The 26,046-nt window shown below is 41.5% G+C and overlaps 2 protein-coding genes across 10 annotated transcripts in view; both read left to right on the top strand.

Moving 5' to 3' along the window:
• tcf12 (transcription factor 12) overlaps window positions 1-6,481 on the top strand; it is a 93,969-nt gene extending 87,488 nt beyond the window's left edge. For 5 of the 8 annotated variants that reach the window (XM_012855175.3, XM_012855171.3, XM_012855172.3 and 2 more), the window contains 5 exons: window positions 1,138-1,243; window positions 1,338-1,497; window positions 2,293-2,522; window positions 3,533-3,686; window positions 3,909-6,481. In XM_012855175.3, the coding sequence (XP_012710629.2) occupies window positions 1,138-1,243; window positions 1,338-1,497; window positions 2,293-2,522; window positions 3,533-3,675 (639 nt within the window). In that variant the 3' untranslated portion in view covers window positions 3,676-3,686; window positions 3,909-6,481. The remainder of the gene's footprint in view (window positions 1-1,137; window positions 1,244-1,337; window positions 1,498-2,292; window positions 2,523-3,532; window positions 3,687-3,908) is intronic. The other 3 variants (XM_012855176.3, XM_012855174.3, XM_012855173.3) reach the window with 2 other exon arrangements.
• Window positions 6,482-13,267: 6,786 nt separating this feature from the next.
• cgnl1 (cingulin-like 1) overlaps window positions 13,268-26,046 on the top strand; it is a 39,952-nt gene continuing 27,173 nt past the window's right edge. For both annotated transcript variants that reach the window (XM_036136379.1, XM_012855170.3), the window contains exons 1-6: window positions 13,268-13,406; window positions 17,604-19,279; window positions 20,294-20,388; window positions 23,600-23,705; window positions 23,970-24,071; window positions 25,185-25,321. In XM_036136379.1, coding sequence (XP_035992272.1) covers window positions 17,654-19,279; window positions 20,294-20,388; window positions 23,600-23,705; window positions 23,970-24,071; window positions 25,185-25,321 — 2,066 coding nt within the window. In that variant the 5' untranslated portion in view covers window positions 13,268-13,406; window positions 17,604-17,653. The remainder of the gene's footprint in view (window positions 13,407-17,603; window positions 19,280-20,293; window positions 20,389-23,599; window positions 23,706-23,969; window positions 24,072-25,184; window positions 25,322-26,046) is intronic.

Genomic DNA, 26,046 nt, shown 5'->3' with positions numbered 1-26,046 from the left:
CATCTCTTGATTCAGGAATTTCAGACACACTAAAGAGACGTGTTATATGTAAAGCAAGGGAGGAGAAGTATATTTGTGTTCCACCACTGATACCCCAGATGATTTAAAATACTTTACAGAGAAATAAATGGCCCAAGGTACAGAAGAAAACTTCATTAAATCACAAAAAATTAAAAAAGAATAAAATTTTAACATGACAGGAAAACCTGGGTGAACAGGTCTCTTTATATATGGTTTAAACTTGTGGTTCATGCATGTCGAATAGCAGAGTCTATTTTTTTTAAGAAAATGTACAGCTATATACACAGGACTCATAGACCAGCAACAAGGTTTTAAAATATATCAATAAATACACTCATATTCAATAAATTATTAATATGTGTTCCTATGAGATTGTTTGTTATTAAAATAACCTGTTGGGGGGGGGGGAAACACCCTTGAATTAAGTATTAAACGTATGTCTCATTATCTCCCTAATTATCATGTTTTCATTAGCTTCAAGCTGAAAGCCATAATTAATATAAACAAAAGCTGGTAAGCATCAGTTTATGTAATTAATCTATATAATGTGCTTCTCTTAGTGAAATGGGCTGATTTGGTTATAGAGTTTGCATGGTTTTAGTCCATAATGTTCTGTGTGTGATATGCGATATAACACTCAATAAAGTTGTTGCATATTGAATCAAAGTGGCCCAGGAATTGAGCCTTGAGGAACCCCACATGGGATCGTTGTTTCCTCACATTTATAACTACCCAATGGTATAAAGTGCTGAATGGGATATACTGCATGTTTATTTTTAGATAGGTTTCTTGCTATGTAAGCAAAAAACTAAAATACCCCAAATGTTTCTCTACGGTTTAAATTTAAGTTTTACTTATTGCGCTGAGACAAAGCAACAAATTTGTGCCTCAAAACAAATCAGTGTTTAAATCTCTTTATTTTTAAATTTTCCGTGCTAATGGTGCCATAACGTCCCAAAAATTGCTGCTAGATCTTACGGTTATGAACAGAAAAACTAACAAATTTTCCATTTTATTCTTTACCGTGGCTTCTGTCTGTGCCTTCTCTTGTTAAAAGTATATTTTAAGCGCCCTTCTCTTTCCTTTCTGTTCATGTGCTTCCTGTCTGTGTTCCAGCAGGGCGGCGATGACGCTGCCAGCCTGAGCAACAGCCACGGAGGCCTGCCCAGCACCGGCTCCACGTCCAGCACAGAACTTAACCATCAAGTGGAGGCGTTCAGAGGTCAGGGCGTACTCTTCATAGTCTCCCAGCGTACGAGGATCTTTGATCTCTGCTCTCTGATGTCTCACCTCCAAATGTGCTTCACTGGCCACAGGTCTTGCTTCAGGGTTGTCTGGTCAAGTTCCTGCTACCCTGGAACTGAAGATTGAGAAACAGGAAAAGGATGATATGCACGACAGCCTGTCTGATAATAAATCGGATGATGAGAGTGACAGAAGAGATATGAAGACGCCCAGAACAGGTCAACGCACGAGGTAGGATTGTTTTCTAACAGAAAAGGCTCGTATTATCAGGGTTTCTCTGGGAACTTAAAAGAATTTAAGGCCTTAAAAAGTCTTAAATTCATAGAATTATCATGTTTAAGTCTTACTTTTTTTTAATAGGTCTTAGATAGCTAACACCCATTTAACGCTACCTTAGATGCACAACAAACTAAAAAAATAGGTCTCAAACTTTATTCTTAATGGTCTTAAAAACTCTTTAAAGGCTTAAATTTGAGTTAACAATAACTTGCAGCAGCCCTGATTATATTGAAGTCATCTAAAACAAAGGATCTCTTTGTTTAGTTGTTACTTATTTAAAGACATTTTGTAAAAAATGGCAACTAATTCAGGTAACGTGAAATTAGCATTTTAAATTGGATAGCAGGTCTGATCACTGGTAAAGTTGGAGATCTTTGCAGGTCCAAAAAATGGGTTTTCTTTGTTCCTCAGCAGTAAATACATATATTATTAAAATATGAAGAATATTTAAAATAAATAATGGAAATATAGTCCAATAAAATATTTTAATTCCTTACAGAAAATATTATTAAATATAGATTAAAAAAGCAACAAGTAGCTGTGCTGACATCTTGTCTTGGGTCTTTGTCATGATAATACATGTATAGTTGTCTGGTTTCTGCATTTGAAATGTGAATACAAAAAAACTTGTGATATATAATTCTTTCAGTGCATCAAAGGGTCATATATATATAATTAAAAAAAGCAGACCTCTGATACAACAAACAGTTGTACAGCCGTGTTGACTGTCCTCCCTCATCCGCGCAGCATCACCGAAGACGAGGATCTGAATCCCGAGCAGAAGGCCGAGCGCGAGCGAGAGAGGAGGATGGCGAACAACGCCCGCGAGCGCCTGCGGGTCCGAGACATCAACGAGGCCTTCAAGGAGCTGGGCCGCATGTGCCAGCTGCACTTGAAAAGCGAGAAGCCCCAGACTAAACTACTCATCCTCCATCAGGCTGTGGCCGTCATTCTTAGCTTGGAGCAGCAAGTCAGAGGTCAGTGCTGCTGCTGCTGCTGCTGCTGCTGCTGCTGCTGCGGCTGCTGAAATGTCAATGCTATCAAGTCAACCTTGGGCTTTTTTTTTTGTTTAAAAACACTTGAACAATGCTACTGCAGTTCATCTGGGTTTAAGATGCTCCTGGCTCTATTTCTCTATTTATATTTATGGAGTAACTATAAAAGTCTATTTATGGAATAACCTGTATTTTCATATAGATTTGGTCAGATTCCAATTTATTTTCCGTTTTACGTTAATAGATGTTTTAAGGTGGACTAAATGGCTTTTTTCACGTTCATGGTTTCTTTTATTTTTCAAACGAACCAACTGGATACAAGCATTACGTTATTTTTTCAAAAGTCACGAAGGATTTTTCCTGCTCAAAAACCTTTGAGCCAAAAGTATTTAAGACATTTATGATATTGTTCTTCCCACCCTATATACCAAACCTGTTTTCAGCTGTTTGTGCAGTTTAAAGGCCACTGGTGGTTCAGCGTCTGGTTTATAAAGATGTCAGGTTAAAAATTATGGAAATAAACACATAAAATGTAAATAGAATTGGAAGCATGAAACAAACACACTTGAATAAAGACGGTTTAACGAAACAAAATAATGTTATTTACTTAAAAGTTGTGATACTCCTGGCAAAAACATTTTTTCATTTCGCACATAACAGTAAAATTAACATTTTTAAGTTGGATTTATACAGGTTGTATGATTTTATGTTATACTAGGAGCGTCACGTATCGATACTGAAACAAAAATTTGCTCCAATGCTCTAAAACCTGCAGGATATCAATCGCTCAGCATTTTTAGTCGATTATTGATTTTTTTTTTTTTATGATACAGTCGGGACCTTTATGCATTCAGTAAATGCCGGATCTTGAAATCATTAGCATGTTTTGAAGCTGCCCATCTATTCTTGTCGCTTGTTTGTTTGTTTTGGTTTTGCTCTAAATCTTTACCGTCTGTCATAAAAGTTACATTCCTGTCTCTCTGAATCCGCAGAGCGAAATCTGAACCCCAAAGCAGCCTGCCTTAAGAGACGAGAGGAGGAGAAGGTGTCCGGGAGCTCCGGTGACGGCCAGCAGGGGCACACAGGGGTCCATCCGGGCCTGACCGACTCATCCAACCCCATGGGACACCTCTGAGCAGGAGGCAGGTACTCTCACCGCAGGACCCAAACCCTTTCTGCATCTCAGGAACACTTCTTTCAGTGTACTTTCAGTGTTTCTAGTTTCAGTTTTCAGTGACATTAACCAAAATAGCAAAAAAAAAGAGAAACACAAAATCCTAGCTGACGCCATTTGCAGGAAATACTACATAAATGTTGAAGTCGTGGCTTGTTCACGGTTGTTAACCATTCCTGCGCTCTTCTCTCCAGATCAGCGCCATGCAGATCATTTCTGCCCCGTGTGAGCTGGTGAGCCTGCTTCCCAGTCACAGACTGCACTCATGCTTTGCCACAGCAGTCGCAGGAGACAGACCACTGCAAGCGAAACTAAACGAGTCTAACACGATCCAGCCCTCAGATTAAAGAGAGCCAAGCGACCAGTTTCCATCTGCAAATTTCCCCCACCCCCATACGAAGAAAAACTGAAACTCCTCAGCACATATCAGTGTCTGCAAGAAGAAGAAGAAGCGTGTTGCTCCTGAACAATCAGAGACTACGCAATCTCCTCCAACCGTACGTGGAAATTGCCTTGTGCCTAAACTGAATTGACGAATGCATTGTAACAGCTATTTTTTTTATTTTTTTTTCTTCTGTCTGTTTTCTTTTATTTTCTATTTATTGTGTTATTGAGCTATAAGGCGTATGCCTAAAGGGAAAGTTTGGCAAAAACCACAGAGAAGCGTGCGGCTTTTCAGTCGACCTATAGTTTGCCTGTGTCACCGTTCAAACAGAGCACTCCCCCCCCCCCTCTGAGAGTCTTCGGCGAGTCCAAGAGGAGGGGCAAAAACATTTGGGCACTGAGAAGAAGATCGAGATTAATTTATTGGCCAGTTTAGATGAATATTTATACCCTGCGACAAAACACTTTTAGCTTTTAGATGCGAACAACAGAAATGTCCAATGTTTTTTTTTTTTTTTTTCTAAAGATTTATTATTTATATTTATTTGTTCTTGATTTTGCCACTGGCCACATGTGAAACCAAAACTACCTAATATGTATTTTCCTGTAGTTTAGAAGGCCGAGAAACGCTGAAACCGGCCCGACTACACCCTCAAGGTGACAGAAGATGGACAAACTGTAGTTTCACTGAAAGCTCAGATCTAGTTTCATTTTTGTTTTTTCCCTCCGCAGAAACATTAAAAAGTCAAACTGTTTAGCATTCCCTGCATATTTAGTGTCTTAACTCACGGCCCTGTTGTCTATTTGCCATATAGTGTTAAACGTATGCATTTCAGTGGCTTTACAGATTGCTGTCAGCATTTAGCCTCCTGATGCATCCTCAGCGGGGTTTTTTATTTTTATTTTTTTTATTTTCTGTTATTGTCGTTTTTGTTTGTTGCTTTGTTTCTTGGCATCGTTGCCACCAGCAAATCAAAACGAATAACGAGACGTAGTGAAGAAGAAGAAGAAGAAGAAGAAGAAAACGACGACCATGCTTTCTCCTGGCCCGATGAACATATCAGTTTTTGTTTTTGTTAATATTTCCAGACGTTATACTTCCAGCTCAGTTATCCAGAGTTACGCTTATTTGTGTTGTACACGAGTCCGTTCCTCGTCTTGACTTCCAGCGCTACGACGCCCAGTCCCAATCAGCAGCGAGAGCATCTAAGTTATTCTTCAGGTCCTGTTTGGATCACGGTTAGGTGAGACACTTCCTGGATTTCTCTGGGCGGTAGCTGCATAATGAACAAAAGCAGTCGACAAGGGTTTCCTTTTACATTTCAAGGCGTTTGATCATGGCTTTTATTTTGTTTCCCCTATCAGTGTGCATGCTTTACATATTTCCTCTGTTTTTTTTTTGTATCTTTTGGTCTTAAGACTTGCTTTATATTCCATATATTTCTTTGTATATTATGTTCTGTCATGTTCTCCACCTGCAACGAGGCGGCCACGTTCAGGATGAGTTTTCAGGACAACAAAAGGGATTTCATCTGGAATAAACGATGCGTAGCAAGAGTTTACATTCAACACACACTTTTATTATTGTGACAAATAAAAACAGCATAATCTTGCGTTCTCTGACTGAATGTGGCCTTCTTTCGTTTTTTTTTTTTTTTTTTTTCCATGACCTTGTGTTCATGTTGACAGACCGCTGACTGAGGGTGTAATCTATGTCACTTCCAGCTCTTATTATCTTCATTTTGTTTGCCGAGTTCCTGTTCTAACTTTGTTTTCCTTGCGCCTCTGTTTGCCAAGTTAGACTTTGCTGTATTCCAAGATGCTTTCCCTTGTATAATATATAAGAAAAGAAAAAAAGAAAATCAAAAGGAAAAAAAAAAAAAAACATTTGGCTTATTTTTCACTGTAGTTTAGTCTTTTATACAATAATACTGTAAGAATATTTCTTGAATTCTAAATATTACTCTTTCTAGATTTTTGAAAGCAAAAGTTTTGAGTAAAAAGTTTCTTACTTTATTTTACTATATTAGATAGTAAAATGTACGGTTATTTACCATAACTTGTCAGTTATAACGAGAGATTTAGCAGATGGCGGAGGACGGCAGAACTGCGGCTCGTAGCCGGGTTCTTTAAAAGGATCCGTACGAGCCGCAGGTCCCCTGAAACAGAGACTTTCTTCTTCCTCCTCGGCGTCCGCTGTTGGTTGATAAAAGGTTTGATCTCGTGTCAAATAAAAGATGTTGATCTGCATTTAAAAAAAAAAAAAAGCTAAGGAAAAAAAAACAACAACTGTGGCAGCGAGAATTTGAATTTTCTGTCTTTTTCAACAGGAAAACATGTATATAACATTTATGTTGCAATAAATGTGCCATCTTTTTTTAAACTGGACTGTATGTGCATTTATTTCCCCCCTGAGCAATGGGCTTATAATAATAATAATAATAATAATAATAATTTTATTACCCTGCGCATCAACATTTGCTCTGTGAAACAACACACACAAAGAAAGAACAAAGGTCACCTCAGAGACAAAAAAAGAGTCTCGGTTTAGACTTCATCATTGTTTCTTTTTCTTTCTTTTGCTTTTGGAGACATTTCTACAGTGGATTTAGGCCAAATGAGTGTTTTATAGTATGTAACTTTTTTTTTTTTAAATATTACCAGTGGACCAATGTAGTCTGTATGAAAAGTAATATGAATATATAAATATATATGTTTCTATTTTTAATAAAGTGTGATAGCAGCGTGACGTGCATGTGCTGTGGTCCTTGAATGCCTCAATGTTAAGTCACATTAAAAATAACATTTACTGATTTAACATGCAGGTGCATCTCAATAAATTAGAATATCATTAAAAAATTAATTAAGTTCAAAATTTGGAACTGAGATACTGTGTAGATCCATCACACATGGTGATTTATTTGAAGTGTTTCTGTTAATTTGGATAATTATGTGAAGTGAATTTCTCCATTGTGAGATCAATAAAGTTCAATTATTATTATTATTATTATAATAAAGCACCGAAGTGTGCCCTGCATTGTAAAGCACACTTCTGGATAAATCACCAACGGCAGCAGATGAGAAACGTCTCACTGGACCTCAAGCAGCTCTGATTCTGTGGCTCTCCTCTCTTCATCTCTGAGACCCTGATTGATGAATGAAATGCAAAAAAAAAAAAATAAAGATAAATAAATGTGAGAAGACTGCTTTGGACCAACCAGTCACCTTCCTCCTTTGCCCAGGCAACACGTCTTGGCGTCGTCTTTGGTGCAGGAGTGGCTCACCACAACTAATCCAATGCCTCTTGTAGCTCTGACTACACTGCAAAAACGGAACTAAAAATAAGTAATATTTTCTTAAAATGAGTGTATCTGTCCTTGATTTGCACAGGTAAATAAGATGATCTGCCAATGGAATAAGACTTTTGGCCTTAAAACAGTAACAACTCATCTTCATCGTCTTATTTCAAGTGCAGGATGTCTTATTATCCTATTTTAGGGGTCGAAATACTCATTCCATTGGCAGATAATCTTATTTATCTGTTAAAATCTAGAAAACAAACACAAATTTTGAGAACATTTTACTTATTTTTAGATCCGTTTTTGCAGTGTACAGAAAGCATTCAGTCTCTGCCAAGCAATCATCTCAAATCTGTGATTATCACAGTTGCTTGATAGGCCTGCCTTTTGCTACCATGTTTTCCTTCCACTCGACTTTCCAAATATTATGTTGGGGCACGACATTCTGTGAACAGCCAGCTCTGTAATAACGACCTTTTGTGGCTTACTCTCCAGATGTTGAGGCCGATGGCTGTCGTACCCATGCTTGTTTAGGCCCTGACATTCCTGAATTAAAAACCCTTTTTTTATTGTTCTTATATGCTATTCTAATCCAAGGGTCTTCAACCCTAGTCCTCAGGAGCCACCATCCAGCATGTTTGAGGTGTTTCCCTGCCTCCACACACCTACCTTGAATAAATGGGTGATTAACAGGCCTCTGCAGCCCTTGATGGCTGCTGAGGAGCTCATGAAATCGTTTGATTCGGGCGTGGTGGAGCAGACACGTCTAAAACATGCAGGATAGTGGCTCCTGAGGACCGGGGTTAATCTACAGAGAAGCTGGATGTAGGATGTTTATTAGCAGTAAGCTATAATTATCAAACTAACAGGAATAAAAGTCTAAAATATGTAATTATGTGCACAATGACTCCATAGGTCTCAGCTTTATATGGAATAGTTGACATTTTTTTTAACTTTTCATTATATTTTATTGAGAAGCACCTGTATGCGTCTTTGTATTGTTCTTGTTCAGTGTTCTCCTTGCTCGTCTTTATGGCTTGCTTTAAACTACATCAAGAAATGGCACTGAAAAAAAAAACCCGGCAGCCGTTATGAAACAGTTTTGATGGTTTCTGTAACCTGCTGTAAGCCAGTCTGCTCCCTGTTCTGTGACTGAATCCCACAAGTGTTGTCAAAAAGCTGCACGCCCGTTCATGCCATAAATGCCGGGACTCATACATCTGCACCAAATTATCTTCATGTAGATATCAGCATGACAGCGCTCAACTCATCCTCTGAGGCTGGGTCCCGGCTCATCGCTCCGACAGAGGTGATGCTCTAAAGGGCGGAGGGAAAAGAAAAGTGCTGACTGCCGTTTCTGTCTGCGGTTGAGCTTGGAGATGAGGCATAAATCGTCGATCTGTCATCCGGCAAAATCCATCGCAGGGCTGAGCAGAGAGCGTGTGAGAGCGGTGGGTGTACATGTTTTTTGTAGGAGTGGGACCACCATGTTTGAAGGCTGACTTCCTGTCATGGCTGCTGGCTGAGGCAGCTGACAGAAGGTCCTTGGCTCTCATCCTTGAAACCGGACCAAGGAGCCTGCTGCTCCTCCTGTGCTCACATTGAGATCACCCAACTTTCAGAAGGCAAGCTGCGCTGAACATGCCTCATGTTCGTCACGTTTCGCTCCCAGTTTCTTGTCAAAGGTTGTCAAAATGCACAACAGCAACGCAGCGGTTTGGGGTTTCTGTGCAGAATAAGTGCTTTTTGTGCATCGGCGTGAGGTTTCAGCTGCCATGATGCCTCGTCTAGTCTCTTCTTCTTTGCAGTAGACTCCAAACACTTGGGTTTGGCAACAGTAGGTGAATTAAGACCTGAGGATAGATTCATTTACAAACGTTTTGCTCGGTTTGCACGGCGGTGCAGTTGCTGAATGAAGTGTGCATGTTCTCCCCATGCATGCATGGGTTCTCTCTGGGTACTCTGGCTGCCTTTCACAGTCCAACAACATGCATGCCAGGCCGGGTAACTGGGCTGCATGAACTTCCCTTAGGTGTGACTATGTGTGGGATCGGTTATTTGTCATGTGTCTCTTGTTTTGTTGACCTATGTGCAGGCCTCTGAGTTAATTTTGCTCCTACGATCATCTTGTGCATCCTCGATGATGATTATTGAACAGGTCCCAAAAGAAGACATTCAAACCCCAAACCATCATATTACCTCCACTGTTTCTTAGAGATGTGCTTGTTTGTTTTGGATCATTCTCCAAACTTTGCCCCTTTCTATCAACGGGCTAAAGGTTCATCTATGTGTCATTAATCCATGAAGTTGTGTCCCCAATGTTCTCTAAACTCATCAGGAGAGCCAGCTCTGACCTGGGATGCCCCCTGGACCCAGTGCAGCACTGCAAAAACGGATCTAAAAATAAGGAAAAATGTTCTTAAAATGAGTGTTTTTTTGTCCTAGATTTGAGCAGGTAAATACGATTATTTACCAATGGAATGAGTATTTTTACCCCTAAAATAAGAAAATTAGATATACTGCACTTGAAATAAGATGATGGAGATGAATTGTTCCTATTTTATGTGCAAAAATCTTATTCTATTGGCAGATCATCTTATTAACCTGCTCAAATCAAGGAAAAATACACTCATTTCAAGAACATTTTACTTATTTTAAGTTCCATTTTTTGCAGTGAGGTGGTAGCAGACAAAAGGACTAAGAGAAAAATATCATAATTGATGCACAACGTCTCCCACCCCATGCATGGACCTGGAGCGCGCTTTCAGTGACAGATTGCTGCATCCCAGATGCTCTAAGGAGTGTTTCCGCAGGTCCTTCCTCCCAGCTGCTGTCAGACTTTATAATCTCTGCTGCTCGCAACAGAATCAATGTGTTTAAAATGCGCTAATGGCTGCACGGGTTCTGATCTGACCATGAATCGTTCACTGTCCCTCAGATACTAAAGTACACTTGCCCACGCCTAAGCTACTTCAAAATGCTGCTGTGCTATCATGCATATTCTTTCATATTGTTCTGTAAATAGTCTGTTGTTCTTTCGATTTTCCCACTGTTAACTTGAATATTTCTTTTTTTACCCGAGTATCCCACATTATCAATAATTGTGCAATATTTACTCTATTTTTATGTTTATGTTTGGCTTTTCTGATAAAGCTCATCCTCTGCTGCTTTACAACTAACCGTAGATTAGATTAGGCTGTTTAATCAGCATTATAAACCGTGTGTAACTCTGTCTGTGTCTTAGCCACTGTAGCCTCTTCTTTGCCCATGAACCCTTCAGTAAACAGTAGATTGGGAAACCTTCATTCCTGCCCCCTGCAGGTTGTTGCCCAGTTAGCATTTACTCGTGTGACCCATAAGGGATGGAGAAGGCCTAAAAAATGGGTCCCAGCTGGGATCGTCTTCGGGTTACATAACGGCCCCTTGTTAATCGCCTGTGTAGGTTTGATACAGGGCAACGTGGGTAAAGACTGGGACCCATATGGGTCCTAATTAGGTTGCAAATCATGAGCTGATTTTCTTGACACTCATTTGAGACACAGCCAAGCCTTACAGAGAGTTTCCACCTGAGTTTGCAGATATTGTTTGTGTTTAGTCAACCCAAACGGGTTCCATGCATTAAGCTCATGTGAACCCAGGCTCAGTAAAGGTCCGTTCCATTACTTTTGGAGGGGAGTGTACATCTGCAGTACTTGAACTGATGATGACGGTGGGCTGGCAACCCTGGAGTCTTCCTCACTGTATAATTAGAATAGGACTGGGCAATGCACTGAGCATGCCCAGGAAATCCCAGCTGTGCCACCTCAGTGGAGAACAGAGGTCCCATTGTGTGCTGCTGCTGCTGCTGCTGAAAACCAGCACAGAGGTTGGGAGTAAATACTGTGGAGCTGCACAGGCTCAGCAGACGCAAATATAAACAGCATAACTAACAATACAGGAAGGGAAGGAAGGCGACTGGGCCTCAGATTCCTATTACAGCTGAGGGAGTCAAGGCAAGCTCCATATCAATACCTTCAACATCATCTGATTTTCTTGCTTGCCAATAAAAAAGACCAGAATGAAATAAATCGAGCACAACATGCTCATTTTTGCACATCTGTGAGTAGTAAAAGTACAGTGTGTGCTTGTTTTGTTTCATTATCTGGCTTAAACATTTCAGTCGTAACCACAAATAAATGTTTCCATTAAAGGAAACCAGCTTGGAGATAATTGTACACATTTCCCCAGAACAAACTCTACCATGTTGGTTTCTTTACACTTGGAAACTCCTGACATCACACTCCTTGATTTCATCTTTCTACCCGACTTAAGGTCAGTTTAGTCCACAGTTTCTCTTTTGGAGATCAAAATGATGTTTAATAATAATAGTTGTCGGAATCACTTTGTTACTTCATTTCCTTACTCAGATTTTCTTTTCTTTGCTTTCCATTTTCACAAGATATTTTATTGCGACTTGACTGGCTCAGAAAACCTGGTTATGATGGCACACTTCCTCAAGATCAAGATTCTTCTGGTTTCGTCTGCTGCAATGGAAACAGTAAAATACTTTTTAAAGGGTGTTTAATCCTAACCTTGCAAAATATTTACATTTTACTAAAATGCAATATGTATTTTTGGTTTAATGCACACTTGCCTGGCAAATTTATTAACACCTGCAACCTAAACAAAAGTCAGAGTTTCACTATTATGAATTGCAATAGTTAAATTATTATGTCTCAAGGAAGTTGTATTTTAGGCTATATATTAGAAGGCGTTTTGCAATATAAATACAAGAACTGAATTGGTGCACCTATCTAATTTCTGTAAAAACAACAACAAACAAACAAGTGAAGCAAGCATATCTAAAAAAATAAATATTTGGTGTAATTTAAGTCATTTCTACGAGCAGCTTGTCAGATACTGGATATTAGATTGAATATTCAAATTCAGACTTGAAATAGAAAAAAATACAAAATTATAAATTTGGAGAGAAGTAAATGGCAGACAAAAATTAATTTTCATCTCAATTTAAAATAAGTTATGCAAAACACATTAACTTGAATAAAATAAAATGTATTATGTAGAAACACGTTGGGACAAAAATCAATTTTTCCCCCAACATATATATATATATATATATACATATATATATATATATATATATATATACATATATATATATATATATATATATATATATATATATATATATATATATATATATATATATATATATATGGAAATTTTGAAACTTTCCACATATCCTCAACTCTCCTCTTGTTCAGTCCACTAGATGTCGCTCTCGGTTTTAAAAGGCATATATTATAAATGCCATTTATGCAAATTACTACTGAGTAATGTAATTAATAGTTTGAGGTGGACACAGGCTCTTGTCTCATGCTCATGAAATAGATAGTAAAGCGCATCTTCAGGAAGTAAATCATATTCAAATAATGGTAGTTCAGTCATGAACTTATTTTCCGAAAAGATGTTTATGTGATGTTTATGATGTCCATGTTTCACAAAAGAATCAAATAAATTAATACAATAATTACCTAATTAATTAATATATTTTTTTTGCATGTAAGTATATTTCCTAAATGCAATCATCAACTAATAGCCTGAAATCCAAATATGATTTTACTATATTATTTATCTTTGTCCGAGATCCGACTTCTCATGAAAACCCCTCTGCTGGTTTCGGGGCGTGTGAAAAATTGACCCGGTCCAAACCGAGTCAGCCCACCTTTCCATCAGGTCTGTGATGATGAGAAAACTTTCTCCCGGGTGAGCCGCGGTGCTGAGTGGGTGGGCGGGATCCTGCGCTCCTCTGGAGGCGGAGCGGACGACTCCTCCCGGAGGGGTCGGCCGGACGGAGGGACGGAGGCGCGGACGGGACGTCCTTCTCCCTCACACTCAGGAGAGTTTACCGGAGCAAATTAGTTTGCAAGAGTTTCTCCCTCAGAGAGAACTCCAAAGAAACCGCTTCTAACCTGCGGGAAGGAAGACCCAGAAAGAGACACGACCCTGGTGAGTAACATCTCCAAGCGTGTGGCGCAACAAGAGGGGCAGAAAACTAACTTTTAACACGGAGCATGGCAGACTAACCAGCCCCGGGCTGTCACTGGCGCCCGGCTGTGGAGGTGAGCCAGGGAAGGGGATGAAGAATAACTTTTGTCTGCTGCGGGCTGGGAGGCTGGAGGCGCGTTTCCACCTGTTGCGCTGCGCATCAAAAGTGATCCAAAGCGGTCCTCACCCTGCAGAAGGCTCGGCGTCAGATAAGCTCCGGGTTCTGCTCTGGGAGGTGGACCGTACCTGTGTTTACAGTCGCTGCTGAACCCACACAGCCTGACGCTCAGATTCACGTTACGTAACCTTACAGTATTTTCCCACCGTGTAATTCGTGGCTCCCTGGACCGGCCTGTGTTGTTTTTTTCCCTTCTTCTCTTTCTGGATGCATGCGCGCTCTCTGGGCTCTGATCTGCTGCGGCCAGACTTTCAGAAGATACTAGAGACAATCATGGCATAGGTTGCGTAAAATGTTGTGCATCCTGTTTGGTGTGTTCTGTTTCCTTGTTTAGTTTAGTTTGGTTTTTATTCTGGTGAAGGAGGTGACTTTTTCTCTTTCATTTCATCTGTATGAATAGTTTGCATTACTGCATTGTTTCCACACCGTGTCGGTGCTCTCTGTGCAAAGGTGGACCAGTGACCCCACATGCATGGATAAGTGCCCAGAGCCCGGGCCTTACAGGGCCTCGCCAAAGACTTCTACTGTTCTCCTGTTTTGTGCTTTATCTGGCTCTGGCCTTCATATCGGCCAGCAGAAAGCTGTCCATATCTGACACATTAATAGAAACCGAATGTTATTAAAAAAACAAAACAAAAACAACAGCAACTTTTTTATTTTTTTAATCAAAAATGACGTGAAAGGGGAAACGTGCATCTCTATTCGGTAACCTTGGCCTCAGGCTCAGATTGGGAGGAGAACATCTTTGAACATCAACTTTTAACTCTAGCCACAGATTCTAAACTGGATTTAGGCTTGGACTTTGACTAGACCGTTCTAGTAGCTTTATATAAACCATTCTATTGTAGTTCTGGTTGGATCTTCAGGATCATCCGTCTGGAAGGGGAACCCAGTTTCAAGCATTCTGCAGCCTTTCGCAGCAGGATTGTCACTTATATTTTCTGCATTTGAGGGTTTTTTTTGTTTGTTTTTTTGAAGTTGCAGATGGGAGTGATGTCACAACAGTTGCCAACATTGAAGACAGGGCGATTTTATGTCTGTTGTGGTGCTAACTGCATTTAGTTAGTAGCCGTGGTAACCAATATTGGGAGATGTTTACAAGCCACTGCATTTAAAGGCTTCAAACGCTCAGAAGCGCATGGTTTATTCTTTATAAGGGCAATGTTAACAACATTCTTTGCCACCATGATGGGTAGTGAACTCCAAAGTCATAATTCCGACTTCCTGGGAAGTTCGTGACTTTTTTTCCCCAACAGGGAACTCCGAAAAGCTGACTTCCAAGTGCCTCATTGCCTCCATCCATTCATCTCTCCTTTAACTTGATTAGCTTCATGGTGGCGGCAGCCTCCCCATAGCATGATGCAGCCACCGCCATGTTTAACACCAGCGGCGGCGGCGTTTTCAGGGTGAGATGCATTGTTAGTTGCTCCTTCACAAAGCATCGTGGATGCAGCAAAAAAAAGCTCAACTCTCACCTGGGTAAAGCACATAGCACACATGGCGTAGGAGGACTTATTGTCATTTCATTGCACAGGATGAACGTCACACTTATTTACTTCAACAATTATGCACATAAAACCCGAACAAAAGTCTTGGAATTTTGTGCTTCTGATGTGACAAAAAGTGGAAAAGCTCAAGTTGTGTGAATGCTTTATTGCACTGAGCTGTGGAGTCAGTGAACGCATCATGGAGTGCAATCACCCGGTGATGTGCTTCTTCGCTCGCGGTGGAAAAACACGACAGGAAAAACACTCTGAACCTTCGCGTATCAAACAGTGGTAACAGCAAACATGAAAGGCTCCATTGTGTCGCCTCCAGCCTTAATCTGTCCTTGACTGCCGTCCTGGACGGGACACTTTACCCCTCGTCTCCCTTTTCTTCTCTACCTTCCTGTTTCTTCTGAAACGTTTCAAGCAAATATATTTGGACTAACTGAGCCTGCAGTTCCAGTTAAAGCAACTCGCGGGCTTAGGGAAATGAAATGAAAATGAATGAGCGCGCCTGTTGTGCAGATTTGGTTCGCAGCGCTGCTGAGAGAAGAAAAATTTACAGCTTTATGAGCCGAATGTCAGCCTGGAATGAAAAACATGAAGCGGCCTTATTTTCAGTGGGCGGGGCTTCTGTTGCCTCTTGTAAAAGAATCCATCACATGAAGCAGCAGGAACGTTGGTCTCCTTCCAGCTTGACCCCTGACCTATTTCCTGCTACACTTAATTGGAGACGTCTCTGCCAGATAAAAGTAACCGAGAGGATTTTGGTTGACACAGGAGACGCAGAATACGTGGTCGCAGTTAGTGTTTGATAAAACAGAACAACCTGCATTAATGTCACTGTCTCAGTGAAGCACGGAGAGTTTTTCAGGGCACATTTTGTCTCGCCATGGTCCAGCTCTACAGGGAACCTGTTTCTTCTAAACGCTCCATCACTTCTGAGTTGTTCTGTCCTGACTTATCTCCTGCCGATGTTCCGTATCCTGCCTTTGGCCTTTGTTCTCCGCCTTATCAGTGCCCTTCCTCTGGGCTCATCTCGTTCCGTGCTCGCATCGTAACATCAGGCAGTGCGGGCTGCTGACAGCTAGGCAAACAGGAATCAGTTCAAATCCCATTGTCTGCTGAAACACACGGTGCCCGCTAATGGACCTCCCCCCCCCCACACAACCACCACCACCTACAAAAAGCAAGCTTCAGCTGCTTACTTTGATTTTTGTAAACAATCGTATTTTTGTTGCCAGCAGAGCTGCTTTTTTTTTGCGCCATCTGGTTGGAAATCTGACACAAAACCCGCCTGAATTATAAACGTTGAGCCGAATAACTTTCTCCTGACACACGTCACAAGGTGCCCATGGGCAAGGCATGTTGGTGAGCGTGACTTGGCGAATGTGGTTCTAGTTTAAGGCGGTTGGTATGACTAGAAAAACGCTCCATAAACTAAGTCTGTTTACACACACACACCTGTTAATATTCCAGCTTTTTTCTAAATTAAAAATCGTAATTTTCAGCATGTTTCCACCTTTAATGTTAAACTTACTCCCTGTATAATTCAACTAAAAAAAACAAGCAAATCTGAAAATGTCTGTTTATCAGGAGAACACAGCAGATCGTGTTCACAACTATTCAAACACGACTTGTACTTGTGGGAAACTGCTGCAGCTCCATCATTTCTACTGACTCTGGTTTTGGGAAGCCTCCGTGACCAGTTTTGGTCTTTTGGTTTCTTTAACTTGGTAAAAACTGACTACTGATGGTACATTTAGACACACTTTGTAAACCAGCTGCTAACTGTGGCTGCGGCAAAACGGTGCAAGTGAGCAAAAGCTAAACCAGCTACATTTTATTTCAGGTTTGTCAGGATTACAGTGAGAACTGATCAAGAGTGAAACTGTGTCAGATGCTTCAACAAAGTTTCACGTTATGGGTGTTTTTTTAAAAAAAATAGCAACAATGTTTTTTCATTTGATTATTTGTTACATTAAGATGCATTTTAAGAGGTGTGTGTAGCCTTATGAGAGCCGCCGTTTGCACATACACGCCCTCAGCGCTGTAGGAATGAGATCTCTGAGGTTGTTCTCTAATTCTAGCTGATTCATTTTTAAGTGTTACTTCTGTTTGTGACAAGGATCAGTTTTTGTTGTGCCACTCAATCTGAAAGGCCCTTCCCGGTGTTACTTTGTCATCTTTGCCTATAATTTTAACCTGAGTCACATTCTGAGTCATGTCTTCGCGGTAATTGAGGTCTCAGAGATGTTTACATGCAACAGAAGGAGCTTTTTGTCTCCTGAATCATTTTGGTCAGAGTTTTTCATAGAAAGCATCCCCCATCGAGATGAAAAAGACAACTTAAAGAACTCAAAAAAAGAAGAGAATGAAAGTGGAAGGGATATAGCCGGATGGGGCAAATGCTTAATGATTAGTCTCTGCTTTCGTTATTGAATTATGGATCCTCATCTGTGACTAATCCGGTCTGAATCTCTGCTTGCACAGGTGGGCCACCTGATCCCGGGAGCGGGATTTATTTTCCTTCTACATTCCTGATGGAGTCCTACAGGGTGACTGGCATTCCTAACAGTGGACCGCAGCGGGGCTACAATCAGCCGTCCCGCACTTCCAGGCCCAACACGAATGGAGCCGGTTCTTACGGCCTCAGTATTCGTGTCCAGGGTATAGATGGACACCCCTACGTGGTCCTCAACAACCAGGACAGGGGTCCTCAGTCTTACACTAACCCTGACAGCAATGGCTACCTTGACACGGACGGTTCTTTCATTGAGAACTACCAGGAGTATGATTTCAGGGGGGATAAAGAAGCTGGGTCCAGTGACCCCTTTATGGAGTACAGGACACAGAAGATGAAGCATCCCGCTGGTCCTCAGAATGGGGTCACCGAACCCCAGACGAAGAAACCGTCCACGCTTCTGAACTTTCAGAGGCACCCTGAGATCCTGCAGCCGTACGATCCAAACTCCAACTCCCTGAACCTCGAAGGTTTTAACAGCCTCCCGTCGAGGCCTGTGCCCCAAGCTGACACCGGGACACGACGTCAGAATCCTTACCCAAAACCCGAAGCACAAGTTCCCTCCCGCTTCAGGTCCTCCAGCCTGGACCGGAGCACAGATCGCAGACAGCCGGAGAGGAAGCAGCTTCCGCAGACGGGCGGAAACATGGCCGACGCCGACACGCCGCTCTCTAACACAAAGTCGCCGCCTTCGGCCCAGACGGCTCAGCCTCAGAGTCGAACACAACCCCAGCCGTCTCAGCCTCTGTTTAAACCTTACCTCACCAGTTTTAATTCATCTCAGCCCAAACCGACCTCTAAAGGTCCGCCCGTACCTGCAGCCCAACCTCAGCCGTCCCCGCTGTCAAGTCCCCCGAGCGTCCAAAGGAGAACACCCCCCACTTCCACGCGTAGCGTCAACTCCGGCCTAGAGCACACCCAACACGATCCTGACGTCCTTCCGTTACGTCGGACCGACTCCAGTGAGCCGGTTCTCCAGCCGTCCTCCCGATCCCGCCACTCCTCCTTATCTTCCACCGGCAAGTCTCTGATAGATGAGCAGATGGAGGCTCTGTATACGGACGCCATAAACCGCCACGAGAACCGCCGCTACATTCCTTTCCTCCCTGGCTCCGGCAGAGACATAGACACGGGATCCATCCCTGGCGTTGACGAGCTCATCGAGAAGTTTGACGGAAAAGACGGCGGCCACCAGCGGAGGGGCAGAGCGGGGCGCAGAAACCGGATCGACCCAGAGGACAGGAAGCGCTCGCGCAGCGTGGACAGCGCCTTCGGGTTGAGAGGTGGCTCCAGCGACGCGGATGAGTTTGGCCGACATCGGGGCACGTCGAAGGAGCACGTCCTGCGGCCGTCGCAACTGCGTCTGCAGAGGACGGCCAGCGGGCAGGACCTCTGGACTACAGCTGTAGATGGGCCTTCATCCTATGCCATCAGTGCACCAGGATCCCCACAGACCTCCATCTCTAAAGGCACCGGCTCCATACGGGGTTACACAAAGCCACAGTCACGCCCCTCCATCCCGTCCTTTAAGAGCAATGCGAATGAAGAGACTCCATCCTCGGTTGGAAAAGCGCCAACGACGTCCCTGTCCAGGCCTCCTTCCACCGCCGCTGACAAAAAGAGCAGCACCGGGGCAGACGTTCAGGTAATAGACCACACACCTACCCTTTAAAGGTATACTATGCAACCGGGGTTGATTTTCCAGCGAGGCTCCCCCCAGAGGGCGAAAGTAAAAGTGCACTGTCGTAAAGATGCTCAGCTGTTCTGGTTTCTCCGTCAAGACAGGCGCGGTTGTTTTGAGCTTAGCAGACAGGCGAACGCAACGAAAAGTCGAAAAAATGGCAGTACAAACAATGACTAACACAGTGAAGGTATGAACATCAGGGTTTGCATATAGTGAATGGCAGGGCAAAAACACATGGAGTTCTCGCCGTAAAGCAAGACCGACTCTCGCGGTCTTGCACGAGACTTCTGAGCCTGTGGGTGCGGGCCGAGGGCCTGCAATTGCAAGTGCGGCATTTCCCCAGGATAGCTTACTCAAAAACATTTCAAATGAGACAAACATTAAACATATACCCATTCCTGGACGGTGATTGCAAACAACAACAAAAAAAAACGGCCGACGCTGCCATGATCGCCGCGCAGGAAAAAAAAAAACAAAGCTTACCGTTCATCAACTCGGCCAGTTTTCCAGTCTTTTTAAGCCCTCGAACCTCAAGCCATCGTTTGAGCTGAAGGTTGGTGTGTTCTTCGACAGTGCGACCAGTAAACCGTGCGCCTGGGACATCGTCTTGGGAAAGTTTAACGGCTGTAAAGTCGGTCATATCCGTTATCCGTGCGTTCTCTCCTGTATGCGTTCTCTCCTGTATGCCCTACCTAAGCGGCAAAAGGGGCGTTGCTCTTGAGACGGTGACGTCACGTGCGCGGTACCGCATTGCAAGTACGGTATTTCCCCCACAGACCACCAGGGCGGCCGAGAAAACCTTTGTTCGACCTGAAATTACTCATTTAATCATCCAAAACGGTATGGAACACATTAATTAACTGAAAAATGTTGCATAGTATGCCTTTAACATCACACCTACCCTTTAACTTGGATTTTCTTCCTCTGACTTCATAGGTGTCATTAAGCTGCTCTTGTCTTTCCCTCCACATCCAGGCCACTCCTGATCTCCTGAAAGGTCAGCAGGAGCTTTCACAACAAACACACGAGGAGACGGCCAAACAGATTTTGTTCAGTTACCTTAAAGAAGGGTGAGTTTTCTAGACTTTTATTTAGCCATGAGCGCTCGTGTTCAGAAAAAACTCACTTGGTGTCACAAAGACATTTTGAACGATTGGTAAAATAGTAAACATGCTAGTCTGCTCGTGCTTCCCTCCCGTGCCGGCCATTATGGGTTGTCTAGGATTTGTTTACACAGAAGTCACCTCCTGGCTCAGATTTCTCAGAAACTTTCAGCACCTTGATTGATTTTGATCTAAGTTAGGGTTTCACATTTAGGAGTTATATAAGAAATTTGTTGGATTAATTGATTGATTGTTTTATTTCAAGCCATATAAAAAGAAGAAAGGAAAAAAAGGAAAGAATGCATGTTATACCTCATACTGGGTAAAAAAGGAACCAGAAAATATATACATACACATATACACAAATATGGCCAATAAATACACATGCAGTACAAACAAGACAGGAATTTCACAGGTAAAGAACACAAACACAACACAGGAACATATTTCACTCAGGAGCATTGAGGCATCAGGCTGGAAATCTCAGTAAACCTCTCGGTATTAAACGTGAGTTCAGAGTAAATAGACATGGCCGACCAGGAAGAACAATGGCGATAGGCGGTGGACTAATTTTATAAGAGAAAAACATTACATAAAGAAAAGGCCGTTGGTTAAAGGGGTTGGAGACAACGTGAACAGGGCTTCTATGTTTACTACACTATGCCATGGAGGTCAGTTATTGGGGTATTTTGCTCGCTCTCTTATTGGCTCTACGTCTCATTGAACCATTGAACGCCACACATGCTAGGATATCTGGTCAAGACAATCCAACATGTTTGATATACTCCATTTGAGGTCGGAGCGGTCCCGACATCCTTCCCAGCAGACTAGATCACACACAGCAGGAATATCTCATAAGATTATCTTAAGAGCCATCCCAATGAGCGGGGAATGTCGGAGGGGATAATCAGGCAAATTATTCTGCCATGTGAAGCAGGCATAAGCTGCTTTAATTCAGTTTATCTAAGGTTTCTGTGGTTTAAAGGCTTTTAAATGAGATATAGGTAAAGGTGTTGGTGACGCTGTTTTAAAACCACAGATGCAAAGCTGTGAGCAGCAGTGGTTGCAGACAGCTGGACTAACCAGCTAGCTAACATCTGCTTGGTAGGTTTGGGATTCTCCATGAAGACCAGAATAGCAAAAATTTATAATAATTTACAAATTTACATTTGTTTGTTTAAAAACTGCCAATTTTAGTGCACTGCAAAAAGGGAACTAAAAGTAAGGAAAATATATATATTGTTTATTTTTCCTTGATTTGAGGAGCTAAATAAGACTATTTGCCAATGGAATGAACATGTTTACCCATAAAATAAGATAATTAGATATCCTGCACTTGAAATAAGATGATGGAGATGAATTGTTCCTATTTTAAGTGCAAAAATCTTATTCCATTGGCAAATAGTCTTATTTACCTGCTCTAATCAAGGAAAAATACACTGATTTCAAGAAAATTTCACTTACTTTTAGTTCCCTTTTTGCAGTGTAGGTGCCTAATTTTGGAATATCAAAATCGAAATAACCCATTTAGAAAAATAGAACCGCTGAAACAGCCAATATGAAACATTATTTTTGCATCAGTAGGAAGTTTTGTTGCTTTTGTGTGTTACAGTTTAGCTGTTTTGTTACCGTTGTGTTTTTTTTTTAGTCAAGCTTATTACTGCATTACTGGATGAGAACATTTGTTACTTTGACATAAAATGTTGACTTGACGAGCTAAATCGGGCTCCTAGTGTTCATTTGAACTGAGTTGCACGCAGTGATGGCATGTCAACAATCTGCCAGAGCGTGTTGTTTAATAAATATCTAACAGCCTGATCAAACTTTCTTTCTGTGTGGAAATCCATATCACTTTTTTTTTACCCGCACGGTGCCTGAAAAGATGAAAAGCGAGAGAAACTTTCCTGTTCCCTGCTTGCCTTTGTTCTTTGTTTGACTGACAGCAAAAAGGCAACCCATGTGAAGTGTATAATAACATTTCTGAAATAACTATGCTAAGAAGCCCGTGAGAGTTTTGTACCAGCCATCATAAAAATGCAGTAAAGTAAAACTTGCTGCTGCTTCTAACGTTTGCAAAGCGAAAGTGTTTGAGAAGGTTTTGCTGCTCGGCACTGTTCCTTCGTTCGCTGCAGGCTTTGAATATTGCAGAAAGCTCAGGAAACTGCTTGGGTGTGTCGGAGCGCAGGTCAGGAGTCACAGGACAAAGAGAAGGAAAGGAAACACAGATGGAAGCGGAGGGGCTGAAACTGAGCTGCATTCCCCCGGCTCAGAAGACAAACACCCACCAACAGGGATTATAGCGTTCTAATGAAAATCATCTGTCGGAGGAGAGCGCACAGCTTTGGGCTTTCTCTGTTAGATATTAAATAGTATTTAAAAAAACAATTTATTGCTGATGCCATTTAGAGTAAAAGTTGGTTTTGTTGAGTTGGAAGCTGGAAGATTAAATGTTCCCCAGAGTCACGGAAACTCCCTCATATCTGTTTTTTTCTTCTTCATTTAAACTAAAAACCTGCAACTTTCTCATTGGTCAACTTAAACCTGAGGGGAAGCTAATACTGATGAAACAAAGTCAATAATTAAATTGAATACTTCAGCTTTGTTCCCGTTAATTTCTCCGATGCAGACATGAAGCAGTGATCCCTGTATACAGCACACTGCAAAAACAGATCTAAAAATAAGTAGAATGTTCTTAAAATGTGTGTTATTGTCCTTTATTTGAGCAGGTAAATAATATTATCTGCCAATGGAATGAGTATTTTGACCCCTAAAATAAGATAATTAGACATTCTGCACTTGAAATAAGATGATGGAGATGAGTTGTTCCTATTTTAAGTGCAAAAATCTTATTCCATTGGCAAATAATCTTTTTTTACCTGTTCAGATCAAGGACAGATACACTTATTTTAAGAGAATATTACTTATTTTAGTTCTGTTTTTGCAGTGCAAAAAAATAAAATGACATTTCATGTTGCAATGAAGCTGTTTTTCTGTGAGGTGACACATCAAAGCGCCACAAAACCTTCCCGACCCCTACTAAGCTGGGACTGAGCTGCTTTGTTCCCTGAGCAGCCCAGATTTGAAGTTGTGACCCACCGTAAACAACACACGCAGGGACGTTTTTTTTCTCCAAACCTTTTGACTAAGCCGTAATGTATTTTACTCGTGGTGCACGCAGAAGCAACGATAACGACGATGTGACCAAGAGGAAGGTGAACCTGGTCTTTGAGAAGATACAGACTCTGAAGACTCGGGCCACAACAAGCGCACAAGGCGACAACAAAGTGAGTGTCTAGTTGCTTCCTGAGGTTTTTTTTGCACACGGTTGGGGTTGTTCGTTACCCCGACTGCAAGGCGGACATCTTTGTTATCGTCTCATTTCCTGTAAACTGAATTCTGGTTTTGTTTCACTCCGTTGTAGACATCCAAAAATAATAATAACAATGACTACACATTCTGTTTGTTTGTTCTTAATGACGATGATAGATTAATAGGGGGAAAAAAAACCCATCTGGAAATGATAAATGTCTGATTTTATTTTCTCCCAGTCCCTGGACCTTGGTGCACAGACCAAAGCTCTGCAGGAGCAAAACGCTGAACTGGAGAAAGAGATCATTGAGCTGAAGAAGCAGCTGGAGGAGCAAACAAAGGTAACGTTATGGCGACTGCAGCTGTACCGCTGATGCCTGTCATGTGGACATATCCCTTTAATGTTTTTAACAATCCTTTAATCATAGCATTGCTCCATAAAGAGCTTTAAGGGATAGCTTAAAAAATATTTGAATGCACGTGTTCAGACCTTAATTGAAAAACTTAATGCAAAAAGCACAACATAGCACTAGAGCAGTTAGATTCTTCCTCTGAACATGTGCAATTTTGGTTTTCTGTTAGTTCTGACAGTCAAAACTTGTATTTTGACGTTAAGATTTTAGTTTTTGCATTTATATTTGTTAAACTTTTTATTAAAGCTGTTTCCCTCCACAAAACTGTGTGTGCAGCAATGAGCAGGTCTGCAGATGCTATTTACGTCATTCATACTCATGGCCGATCATAATAAATAATAAATAGTGATGTTAAATTTAACTTACGTCTTAGTGAAAATTTTCACTATTCCATCTTAAATAAAAAGTTTACTAGAGTCTTTTGGATTTCCATGTTTTCTTAACTGTGGCCTATTTTAGTTTATTTACAGTTCAGTATCATAACATTTGACATTGTCTGGTTGGCTTTTGTGCTTTTAAAAACCCAAATAATAATGCTTTGATTTAATTCAGTCTTGTGGTGCTGGAAGTAGCAGTTTGTAAACAGATTTTATAATTTAAAGTGCTAAATATGTGTTTATTCTGGAAACAAACTTAAGAAACTAAAAGTGCTATTTTCTTAAGGATTTTTAAAAAAAAGAAATTAAGCCTCTCTGTAATGTGGCGGGCTAACTCTGCATCTTTGTTACGGGTGACCCAGGTTCAAACCCTGGTCGCGTCAGGAAGGGCCTCCGGCGTGAAAACTCTAAGTGCAAGTTGTAATGACTTGTTGTAACAATCCCTGAATAACATCCTAAGCAAGAGGACTTACTTACTAATTGTCTAGTTCGCTCAAAAAATGTTTGATAAATTAATAAAAATGCACATGGTGGCAACCCTAAAAACCAAGATAAAAAAGTATGAGAAGGAAAAAAAAAACTGTGCAAATGGAGAGATCAGTTTAAATCGAGCACCATGCATCAACAAACAATAAATAAGTAAATGTTCTGTTTTTGCCACCAGAAGAGTCAGGCCGACAGGAGGACGGCGGCGGGTTTGAAGGATCTGCAGCAGGAGCTGCAGCGGAGTCTGGACGAGTGCAAGAAGCTGAAGGAGAGACTGGCCAAAACAGAGGCTGAGCTCAACGCCTCAGTGGAAGAGTGAGTGCAGAAATCATTAACCTGCTGGGTTATCTTCTCTGCGGAAACTGTGCTGTCAGTGCAAGTGTTTCACTTCTGGTAAACTTTTAAACTGCTAGAAGTTTATGTCTCAGCTGTAAAAACAACTTGGAGGTATTGGTCTTGGGGACCGTTACACACAAAATGCAAGCGTTTGTGTTGAGAAGTCGGCGAGGGAGTGATTTCTGGTCGCTTTTTCTCTCAAGGAGCAAATATCTTCTAGACTTGAGGCACATGGCGAAGCTGCTTGAATGTTCCTATTTGTCCAAGCTGATCTATCTTTTAGCTGAAATAGATTCTGTGGTTAAGTCGATTTAACTGTAGGAATTACACTGCAAAAACAGAACTAAAAATAAGTAAATTCTTCTTGAAATGAGTGTATTTGTACCTTATTTAAGCAGGTAAACAAGATTATCTACCAATGGAATAAGATTTTTGCACTTAAAATAGGAAGAATCACCTTATTTCAAGTGCAGGATGTCTAATTATCTTATTTTAGGGGTAAAAATACTCATTCCATTGGCAGATGATCTTACTTACCTGCTCAAATCAAGGAAAAATGCACTAATGTTTCTGATTTTTAGTTCTGTTTTTGCAGTGTAATGTAAGGCATTTCACATCCATAATCACCCGCAATCCCCTCCGTTGACACGTGAGCGCAGGTTACAGTCGATCTTTCACGTAAACCTCTGTGGTCAGGCGTTCAG

Source organism: Fundulus heteroclitus, chromosome 4 (assembly GCF_011125445.2).
Source record: "Fundulus heteroclitus isolate FHET01 chromosome 4, MU-UCD_Fhet_4.1, whole genome shotgun sequence".
NCBI lineage: Eukaryota > Metazoa > Chordata > Actinopteri > Cyprinodontiformes > Fundulidae > Fundulus > Fundulus heteroclitus.
The sequence above is the reverse complement of the archived record's forward strand: the minus strand, read 5'-3'. Positions and strand labels throughout refer to the sequence as shown.